This window comes from Malus domestica, chromosome 13 (assembly GCF_042453785.1).
Source record: "Malus domestica chromosome 13, GDT2T_hap1".
NCBI lineage: Eukaryota > Viridiplantae > Streptophyta > Magnoliopsida > Rosales > Rosaceae > Malus > Malus domestica.
The window spans coordinates 13,499,018-13,510,718 of record NC_091673.1 but is presented as its reverse complement, the minus strand read 5'-3'; the positions used below and the strand labels follow the sequence as shown (position 1 = coordinate 13,510,718).

Here is an 11,701-nt window from a genome sequence, read left to right as displayed (position 1 = left end):
CTAACAGACTTCACCACAGAGGCTTAAATCCTAGATTTTTTTTACCACATGTCTATCTTCTAACTACCTTATCACCACGGAGACTAATAATCCAATTACGCCTTTATTTTTATTATTATCATTTGCATTTGTTAGGTTCATTATACAATAACCATGACAGTGACCAGTGGCAAAGCATTGCAACATTTGGAAATGCTAAATGAACTGAAAGTAGGTTGACCCATTTGGTATGGTGATTAGTTTATGCCATTCCCGATGCCGTTTGGGCAATGTGAGGTTTAATCAAGGGGAATAAAGACTACTTTTCCTATTGGAATTGCTAATTAATCAAAGTTGTTAATACACTTGCCCCACTTATAAATTTTTGTTTGGGCAATTCACTCTACCTTGCTCTGCAAGTGTTTTTTTAAGCTCTTGATTGCCTTTTGACCTAGCCCTTTTTTCAATTACTTTCGGAGTTGGGAAACAATGACCAGTGTCTCAATCCAACTTTGCTATATTTTACTTGAAAGATGTTACTTAAGAAGGTAGTTTGTGAGTAATTAATAGTAAATTTAGATTGTCCAACTGTATACATTAGTCCTTTGTCTCCAAACTTCACCATTAAGGTTTTGGTAATGACTGAAATTTGTTATTAGTTTATCCTCTGTTTGAAATTTAAGAATCTGCTCGATTTAGACTCAAAATCTCTTCTTCGATACTGGAAAAAAAATAGCATTGGAGCAAAAGTTACATTGATCAATAGTGGCAAAAGATAGTCTAATATCCCGAACTATTTTATAGTATAATTCAGGATATAAAATCAAATGTATACTAAGTTCAAAGTTAAAACATAAATGATGTTTTCTTGCCAAAGTTATGTTACTATATAAATACTTGTGTTGTTAGTCAAACCAACTTATGTTACCGTGCTATGAATTTCGATGTGGCATATGTCCAAGTTTATAGTATGAAAAGAGATTTTTTTTTTCTTAAAATAAATTATACGAGTTTTAGGAAATACGTGACCAAGTGCATAACTTTGGAGGACGAAAAAAAAAATTAGACAACTTAATTGGGAGATTTTCAGGACTTTAAAACATCCTTTATTATTGAACTAGCTTGAATAATAACGACAACAAACTAGTTCATTATCTAGCAGTAAATCTCCTTCAATGTTAAAATAAATTTTAAGTTCGAATTCCCGCTCCCAATTAATAACATTAAAAAAATCCAAATATATGGTTAGTGAAATTTGCATGATTTAAGTTTTCTTCTGCTACGAAAATAAAATCCTATAAGATGAAGCATATATATACATAGAGATCAACAAAACACAAGAAGCATAAAACCTTGAATGATATGGGCCTTTCCTTATGAGGGAGCCTATTGTTTTAATAGTCTGGTGTGGGGTTGTTTCCGTGATGCAGACCAAAAAACTCAATAGAATATGTTTGGTTCTCTGATAATTTCGATTTAGTTGAGAAAAATCTTAACTGCTCCTTTTGAAAATGCGAATTGTTACGAAGAATTTGGTTGCACAAAATGCCGATTTACATGTGAATATTGGAGATAATTTTTGTTGGTACATTATGAATTCAAAAGATTTTAAAACTTCATTTCTTGGAGTAGGTACTCAAAAACCACGCAGTAGGTTTCGTTTCCTGGTTTTATACCTGCAGGATTGAGAAAGTTTTAATAGAAAATACTTAGCTCCTTATGTGTAAGAAGTTACTTTTTTTGTGTGCAAACAACTCATGTTTTGATATGTATGTAGAAACTTTTCATTTTATGATTTTAATGTATCAAATTGTTATTCGCAAGTTTAAAGGAATGACTGAAATTGTAGGAGCCAAGTACAGTGTATATATTTTTCTGAGTGGTACTATCCACACACTTCTTTTTATCTTCCACACGCTTCTCTCAATTTTTTGTTATTCGATTCAATGAATTGAATAAGATCAAATAACATAAATTAACGGGTGTAATGAAGTAAAAAAGAAAGTGTCTACATCATCAACTTTATCTTAATCTACCAGTCATCATTGATTCAAGTCCCTCTTAGTCCTCAAACATTGACATTAATTTCAACTTGGTTTGCTCTACAAAGTTCTAATATTTTTATCTAGATTGGACGGCAGCTCCCCACGTGAGTAGATCCCATTAAGATTCAAAACCCTATATTCTTAAAACAAATCCCAATAGTTACACAGACATGATGTAATAATTACTCATTAAATAATAACATGTGTGAAATCTACAGTGGGATAAATGAGTTGATTCCCAAACCCCTGTGAATTGTAAGTTATATATAGATAGAGAATTTATATTCTAGGGTTTCACTGGGACTTGGAAGAAAGTGACTGTAGCTAGAAAATGAAAAACCCCAGAGCAGTTACTAGCTAGAAGACCATTTCGAGTTTTTGACAAGTACTGCTGGAATCTACACATTTTTTTCACCTACAAGTGCTAGCTTATTATTATTTTCAGTTGAAGAGATGTAGGATTAAATAGAAATCAGAAAAAGAAAGATTTTTAAAAAGTAGGTGGAAAGGGAAGGATGGTCGTCCACAGTACACAGGATGACATCTGGAGTGTCCTTTTCCTTGCCCCCTCTCCGATCTCGTTAAGCATTATTTCTTGCAACCAAAATACCGTCCGTTTAATACATACTTGCGTACGTATCTTTACTTACACGAGATTATCTCTCCTCCTCCAAGATTATATATCTTAGTCTTTAAAACCCTTCTCACAACTTCCACATACTTAACTTCACCACCCAAAATCCAGAAACCAAAACCAAGACCTTCAGTTCTCATATCCTTCTGCACTCACTCACATTTTCTTTAGAAATTATTTCCTCTACCATGTCAATGTCCACCTCCCAAGCCCTAGAAAAACCCTTCGAAGCTTTTGAGCAAGGTCAGGTACAGGTGGATATTGCTGCTGTGCTGCAGAGAAGCACACTTACTCCGTCCTCTCAATCCGGTGAGAGAAGAGGAAGGCGAAAGCAGGCCGAGCCTGGGAGGTTTCTCGGTGTGAGAAGAAGGCCTTGGGGGAGATATGCTGCTGAAATCAGAGACCCTAGCACTAAAGAAAGGCACTGGCTTGGCACATTTGACACTGCTGAAGAAGCAGCTTTGGCTTATGACAGAGCTGCCCTCTCCATGAAAGGCTCACAAGCAAGAACCAACTTCATTTACTCTGACAACACAACTTTCCACTCTCTCCTCTCACCCTTTGATGTCCAAACCCTTTTACCACAGCAATCACAGTTTTTCACCACTCAGACTGCTAAACAACAACTCACCAATCAAAACAGTCCACCTCATCATTCTAACATGTTTCAGTCTGATCAAACCCAATTTCAAAACCCTAATAATATTAGGTCATCATCATCGGCACATCATAAGGATGATGAGTGTTTCTTTTTCTCTGGCAATTCGAGTAATTCTAACTCGGGCTATTTGGCTTGCATTGTTCCTGATAGTTGCCTGCGGCCTCCTTCGGACAATGACGACCCCCCAAATTACACAAACTCAAAAGCTTTGAACATTGATCAAAATTGTAGCTTTGCAAACCCTAATAACTCCACTAGTGCTACACTTCCTCTAGATGTTATGAATGTGCAAGCTGCATTAGAAGCTCCTAATAACAACAATGGAGATCATCAGATTTCTTGCTTTGATGGATTCAGTCATGGATTCTGGGATAACCAGCAGCCATGGGAGTTCAATCCTATGATGACTGAAGATGGATGCATGGGAGCGTTGTATCCAATCGTCGAAAATTCGAGTGCTTATGGATCTTCTTCTTCATTCTCTTGCTTTGGACACTCACTCTTTTGATAAACTTTTGGCGCGTACGTGCACCTATGGATTTATCAATTAGTCATTTAATTTAACTATGTGCACTTACTTTTCTTGTGTCTTGAGCTTTTCTTGCAACGCTTTTTCTTTCATTGTAATTTCTACGTCTTTCGTCACATATATATTTTTGTATTTGATAATATTAGCTACTATTTTAATGGCTTTATTGCATAATATAATAGCTGCATTATGTGTCTATCTTTACGGCTATCTGCCTGGCCTTTAACTGACAACGTAGCCTAACAAAAAGATGCATGCAACTTAATTTGGATGTAGAAAGAGACATCCACCACTAAGGCCTGGTATCCTATTTGAAATTTTTTATCATTTCTTAAAATATTTTTTAAGAACATTTCTTGAAAACAATTTTCTTTAAGACTAAAAAACTTGATTGGTTTGCGATTTAAAAATTTTAAATCTTACGACTTAAACTAGATAAAGAGATCTAAAAAGAGAGGGTCGCATGAGAGGGGAGAAAGAGGAGAGAGGAGGAAAGAAAGTAAGAGATGATTGAAGGAAAGAGAAAGAAGAGAGAGGATCGGACAAGATAGAGAGGAAGAGGAGTGAGAGAAAGAATTGAGAGAATGAAGAGAGCGGATTGGAGGAGAGACAAAAATGGTAAAAAAAATAAAAAAAAAATAAAAGAGGAGAGAGAAAGAAGAAAAGAGAGAGAGATTTGGAGTGAGAGGAGAGGAAGGAGAAAAAAGAAAGGAGTGAATCTAAGTTTAAAAACTCTAAAAACTCACTTTTTATATTTTTAGAGAATATATTATATTTTTTAGTTAGTGTTGAGTTCAGTTTTTTAAAATAGTCATACCAAACAAGTTTTTAAGGCCTAATATTTGAAAATTGTTTTTGAGTTTAAAAAGTTGGATTTGAGTAGAGTACCAAACATACCCTAAGCTACTCAGCCACACAAGTGCAAAGTATTAGTGCTTTCGCAATAACGGTTCTAGCTCTTTTGTTTTTCTTTCTAGTTTCTATGCTACGCAAAGTTGTAGTTCATATGGGTACTCTTCAACGAGCTTGTAGATTAAATGGTTATTATCATTCGCTCATATATTCTTTTGGTCGATTTTTTTTCTCTCAATATCGCTCGTATCAGAAAGTGACGTATTACAATGATTAAAACTCGACCGTCGACTTATATTATAAGGTGACCATATATAGGGAATAATGCATAGAATCTAGGAAAAAGTAATGAAAAGAGCTTGAAAACTTTGAGTTTTAACGAAAATGACAAAATAAATGGTAAAGTGAATAGTACCAGAATTAACTTTTTAAGTGTAAAAATGTGGTTTTTCTTTAAAGTGAACATGGAGTTTTTCGTTAAAGTTCCCTAGAATCTATATATTTATGCACCTAAATTTATGGAAGTAAGGGTAACATACAAGGCCCCTCCTAAATATATCTCAAGAGTTCTTGTCCACTCCAAGATTAAAGTAGGATACATAAGCACACTACATTTTAGTGCTTTTTGTCCCTTTGTTTTTCTCTTAAGGGATGCTCATCAAGCTAATGGTTTAGAAGATAATGAAACGAGATCCATTAATTTTGGCCAACACAGTTCATTGCCTTCAAACCTGGATTCGTCTTGTCTCTTTGTCGGTCACTCCATCAAATGAATTAGGCTGTGGAAAATGTGACTCATTATATAGCTGTTTTTTTTTTTTTTTTTTTTTTTTTTGGTAAACATTATATAGCTGTTTGGAATGCTTGGCAAATTCCTGCATATATAAACCCCATGTCAATGAAATCTTTTTTCCTTGGGAATATCTTGAGCTCAATCATATGGTAGTTGGGCAAATCTTTGGGAGGGGTGTGAAGACATGACCAAAGCAAATGTTCCTCTCGCACATCCCATCAGTTTCAATCTGAGTCCACATTTAGAATGGAAGAAGTTTTAAGGCAAAACTTGTACCCTTTGATGAACTAGATTGCAAACGTGGGCACAGTCACATTGATTAAAGCGAATGTATTCTCTGTAATGCACTAGAGTTCAAATCACTTTTCTCGTAGATTATTTAGTGTAAGGTAGAAAAGGGGATGAAAAAGGATTTCCAACTTGCTAATTCCGTTCATCTAAGGGCCATGCTGCCATATATCAAACTGGAAGAGTAGTCAACAAGTACCCAAAACAAAGGGTAGTGCATGCTCATATATATATATATTAACAAGACAATACATATATTAAATTACTCTAACATACAAAGGGAAAGACACACTTCTCTTACCCAACTGGTCTGACCCTCATGCAATCCATGTCTGAAATGGTCAAACTGTATCAAGAAGCAACTTGATGTGAAAAAATAAAATAACATCATGAACATATCATCCTATTCTTTTAGTTTGACCATAGTTGATCACATTCATTTTCATAAACCTTCAACCAAGATTGACCAACCTGCAAATAAGTTCCAACAGTAATTTGGCATGTATGTATATATATAAGCAGTGTAAAGAAAGTAACAAAGATCATTTTCTCCTCGCTCAACGAAGGATAAATTGGAAGAGAAAGATTATTACAGAGTCAAGAGTGCTTCTTCATATATTTTGTATTTCATAAACATAAAATTTATGAATAACATGGTCAAGCATTTCAATTGGCACAACAGCATATAACTATGTATATGATGATCCCACATAGAGTAGCAACCACTGTGATGCCTTCTTCTTTGGGTCTTTACTTTGCTTCTGTTTTCGAAAATAGACCTTGGACAAAAGGTGGGGGAACATGAAATCGAACTCCCATGTTTTAACTGAAAGCTCGTTCCCCAGTTTAAAAAGGAAAATTCAGAAAAGGATAGACATGAATACACGGTCATTTGAAAGGCAAGAATGCTGTGGAACTAATGTATTCGTTCTGAAAAATGATGGAGCACAAATGAGGATAACGAGCTCCAAAATTGGAGATGGACACGGATTTGCCTGAAGGAACCGCAGATTCTTTCGAGGTTATTGAAGAGAAAGCTGGGAAAGCTATATGGGGTTTTTGCTAAACTTTTGGAGGTCGGCCATGGCTTATTTGGGATAAAAGGGATGGCCGTATAAAGATGATATAAACACAGAGATGAACATGACTGATGTATGCTAAGGCATTGAGATATGAAGCCCTCTGTTGGAGGACTTGAAAGGGGAAAAAATGATGCTTTGGGAGAAAGTTGATAAAAAAGGAAGAATGGAAAATTGCTTGACATTTGCTTAGCTTGAACTATTGAGACTCTGTATTGTTGCCACTGCCAACCGAAGGACCGGAACCCTGAGAAGACTGTTGGACACCCACAGGGGTAACACCACCCTTAGAAACAGTTGAACCTACTGATCCACTCGAAGTGCTCAGTGACGAAGACATTCTGGCTGAAACTAATTCCTTTCCAGAGCTTGAACTAAGCTCAGGCCGCAACTCTGAGGACGAGGATGACGGGGCTAGTGTACCAATTGATGATCCCACTGGGTAGGGTGCAACTGGCATATCAGCAAGAGAAGACGTTGATGAGCTGTAACTCAGTGTTCCAATTGGGTGGTCAAATTTGCATGCGGGTCCAAACTTGCATGCTCCACGTTGTTGATAGTGAGTGCAAAGGGGTGCACCCTGATTATCACATGGAATTTCAAATTCACAGCAGAAAAATTAGCATGCGTAAGAAGAAAGGTGCATAACTTACCAAGAAGGCATTCACAGTATAAGAACGTACAAGAAAGAAAACTGAACAGACTTCATGTTGAGAAAGAAGGCGAGCATGTTAAGTAATAAAAATAAAGATCGTGACAACCAACATATACAAGTTGTATAATGCGCAAGCAGACTTTAAAGACACTACCACCTAGAAATAAGAATAAAAAAGTAACATAAATGCAAGGAAAATAAGAAACCGAAAAGGACCCATAATTAAGTGACACTCCCCAAAATAGACCCTGGGTCCAAAAATTAGCATGATACGGATAGCCCTGACGGCTGACTTAGATAACTTCAAACCAAATAATTACCAACTCTCCAGCAGCAGAAAACGTATTTGTTTCAGCACATATTTCCCACAAAAATTAAGTGTTGCTATGTAAGCAAGCTGATGGCCGATGTCTATTAAAACAATCATAATGCAAAGGATTTGTAAGGGCGGCTAACCGGGCGCGAAGGAAGACCACTGGAGCTAAGGACAACAGTTGCTTTTGGTTGAACAGCTTCAGGTGGATGATGATATCTACATGAGGAACCAAATTTACAATCCCCTGTTCTCATGTAATACTGGCATTCTGGTTGACCAGGTCTTTCTGGAAATGAAAGCTCCTTCTGGCTAGTAGTTGGAAGACCAAAAGAGGAAGGTAAAGGTATAGGCTGATACACTCCGGTATATGCAGGTGCTGAAGGTGATAGTTGAGTATAAAGTGTCCCAGAACCAACACCAGGTTGAGTACTCGAAGGCAATTGGCTTGCAGGTGCCTGCACCACATGACTAACAGCTTAAGGGAAATTCATGTAACTAAAAAGATAATGGAGCAGGAAATGTTATTTACCTGATACGGATTCCAACCTGGAAAAGGAATTGTGCCCGGGGAAAGTAGCACTTGACCATAGGGGCTTGGAACATACGACCCCTGTAGCAAAGGAGGCCTTGCAAATACTACTTCATACTGTTGTGATGAAACAGATGGCGATTGCACAGTTTGATACAATGTGTGTGTAGCAGGTACAGGTGAAACTCGAGGTGCTGGTGACGGCACTGGAAGCTGTATGCCAGCCGGCTGTGGATGATGGAATTTACAAGTTGCACTGAACTTACACTGTCCAGTTTTCACATAGTAGGAACACTCTCTCTCACCCTGTTTTATTTGCAAAAAAATCCATGGTTGCAATACTTTACCTCACAGTCGTGAAATGGGATTTACAATATGACAAAATTTTGAAGAATTAGAAGTTCAAATTTGAGAAATACAGACCGGCCGCAATGGATATCCATAATAGTTTAGCGAAACAGGGCTACCAGAGCTTCCTCCCTGCTTAGGATGGTGGAACTTACACGAAGCACCGAATTTGCAAGTCCCCGTCCTCATATAATACTGCCATTGAAAAATCACGGTACAATCAAACAAAGGGAATTCACATATTTTCAAAACAGACAAAGCATGCAATCATCAATAGAGGACGTTACTCCAAGCGGAACACATAAGACTGGAAGCTGAATATGTGATCTGCTGGAATCACGTAAATATATACGATAACAAGGCAACATTTTGGCCTAAACCCCAAAAAAGGTTAAGTACCTGGCACACAGGCTGGCTCGCTCGCTCAGGGTACTCTAATCCTCCGGGTCTTGCCGCTACGGTAACCTGAGAAACATGTATCACTCAAACTTTACTACTAAATAGGTAATCATATGAGCATTAACCACATAGATCTTAATAAATAAAAAAGTTACAAATTTCTACACAAGGACTTGAAATTCAACAAATTCAGAACAATCCCACTAATCAATTTGCATAAATACCGTAAACTTGATCATCAAATCTACAGACGAAAGCCACGATATCTCTACTAACACACAAGATCAAACAAAATTCGACCCGAAAACGAAATCACCACACTGGAATCAATCAATCACGATCCAATTGAGCCCCAAATTCAACCAATTGAATTAGAAAAAAATTGGTAATTCAATAAAATTACCGTGCTGCGATCACGGGGATGATTGTACCGACACCGTGAGCCGTACCCACAAATCCCAGTCCTCAAGTAATAACTGCAATCGGCCTCGTCGGGTCGCTCAGGGTACGATTCCCCGGGACGGAGCCCCAACTGCCACATGGACTCTGCATTATCACAAAAACCAAAGGATCAAAACCCAATTCGGAAAAACGGAGCCGCATTCGCCCCAAAACCCACCAAATCGCAATCCCCAAAACCCGAAATCGAATCCGAAGCCGAATTCGAATGAAATTGAAATGCAGAGTGTTTTGGGGTTAGAAAGGTCTCACCTTCCAGCCCTGTTTCGGGTCCCGGAATGTTCCACTCCGGCGGTGGATCGGACTGTGACCCTTCTGCGGCCCGACCGTACCGCTCCATTGTACGGTCACACTGAAATCACTTCGATTCTTCACTTAAATATCTCGACTTTTTCCACAATCTCTCTCTCTCTCTCTCTCTCTCTCTCTCCTCAATCTCTCTCTGTACAGGGAGAATGCGAGATTATGATCAAATGGGGTTATCAGTGAGATGGAATTCTGAATAGGGTTTGGATTTTCAGGGCTTCTCTCTCTCTCTCTCTCTCTCTCTCCCCTCACACGCACACACACACACAAACACTGTATGTGTGTCTCTCTCTGTTTTGGTTTTGGTTTTTGGTTTTGAGTTTCTCTCTGAGTTTTCAAACCCTTTTTTGGTTTTGTCCTCTTACTTTTCTATCCTCCTTAATTTGAGAGGTTACTTTTTCTTCTTCTTTTATTTATTCAATCTCTCCTCTCTCCTCTCTCTCTCTCTCTCTCTCTCTCTCTCTCCCCTCTGAGTCTGCGGTCCGTTGGTGGTTTATATACGCGCCAAACATACAACAACATTACCATCCATTATTTTTCCTTAATTAAATTATTTATATATATAATTAATTTAAATAAATCATAATAAATCAAAAAGAAGCGAGAACCCAAAAAGAAGAAACCAGCACTGCCCATAACAGGTAAACCATGACAGTTAGTGGTGGTGGAATGTTAAAATGACTGTAATACCCCTGTATTTTCGACATGTGACTAAAAGAGGTCCATGCTGGCAAGATTTTATTAGTGTCCTCTGAGACATGTAATGATGTGATTAAACTAATCCTCTGCAGGTTTACTGCCCAACAAGATCTTTTTCCAATTTTTTTTGTGAGAATTCTGAAGATTTGTAAATCGTTTCTGTTCATCGCATATCATGTAGTTAGTTTTTGTTAGATACTGTTTGTATATAATTTTAAATAAAAATATTTAAAATAATTTTTGACCGCACGATGTACGATAAACGAATATGATTCACGATTCTCGAGATCCTTACAAAGAGGATCCGAATTCGTTAACTGCAAAATACATGCAATGGTAATAGGAATCCAAATTATATAAATTAATGAGAAGTGCTAAGAAGATTCTTTCAAGGTGAGACTCTAAAATGATTTTCTATCATTTTACAGTTTAACATCAATTTTCATATCAACATTATAAAATATTGTATAAAAAACATGAGTTGACAAAAAATTCATGAAAAAAAAATTATTTTTTAAAGTCTTTTTAGTATTTCTCATCAAATCAAAACAAAAAAAATTAAGTTTGTAAAATTTTATATTGAGACTGATGGTCATGCTGTCTGCCCAACGTGGCATTGGTCGAAGGATCAAAAGATCTAACTTTAAATTTTTCAAACAAAATGCATAATTATACATAATCTCACTTTATATATAATGACATTTCTGTAATATGGAAAATAGTTTGATGATAGAAAATTACAGGTTGAAGTTTATCACTCGAATACATGCATAGGAAATAAGGCGTGACAGAGTTTTTTTTTTTTTTTAACAAACGATATTATCTATATTAAGTAAGAGGGGATGAGATTAACCTTATAATGGGCTAATAAAAATGTGGTTTAGATTTGTCTTTGGCGAGAATCAAATCTAAGATCTCTCACTTACAGGTGAAGATGAATACCACTAGACCGTAGTATGAAGTGACAGCCTAATAAGAGTTATGTTATTCTCATATGCCAAAACGTTCATTGTATGTATTAATTTCTCTCAACTAATTTTTAAGAGACAGTAACTGGTGTTAACAATTCTTGAACTTTTATGTATTGACATTATGTCCATGTAAAACATCATATTAGTTTAAATAAGAGT

At 36.7% G+C, this 11,701-nt stretch overlaps 2 protein-coding genes across 2 annotated transcripts; one reads left to right on the top strand and one right to left on the bottom strand.

Annotated features, from left to right (window-relative positions):
• Window positions 1-2,846: 2,846 nt before the first annotated feature.
• LOC114820373 (ethylene-responsive transcription factor ERF086-like) lies at window positions 2,847-3,827 on the top strand. Its single transcript, XM_029090978.1, has one exon. The coding sequence runs from the start codon at window positions 2,847-2,849 to the stop codon at window positions 3,825-3,827; it is 981 nt and encodes a 326-aa protein (XP_028946811.1).
• A 2,499-nt stretch (window positions 3,828-6,326) lies between these two features.
• On the bottom strand, window positions 6,327-10,346 carry LOC103403773 (zinc finger CCCH domain-containing protein 58). The gene is made up of 7 exons (XM_008342605.4): window positions 9,819-10,346; window positions 9,511-9,653; window positions 9,108-9,173; window positions 8,784-8,903; window positions 8,361-8,666; window positions 7,972-8,286; window positions 6,327-7,440 (listed from the first exon to the last, which is right to left on the bottom strand). Exons 1-7 carry the CDS (start codon window positions 9,904-9,906, stop codon window positions 7,060-7,062), a joined length of 1,419 nt encoding a protein of 472 aa, XP_008340827.2. The 5' UTR covers window positions 9,907-10,346; the 3' UTR covers window positions 6,327-7,059.
• Window positions 10,347-11,701: the final 1,355 nt, after the last annotated feature.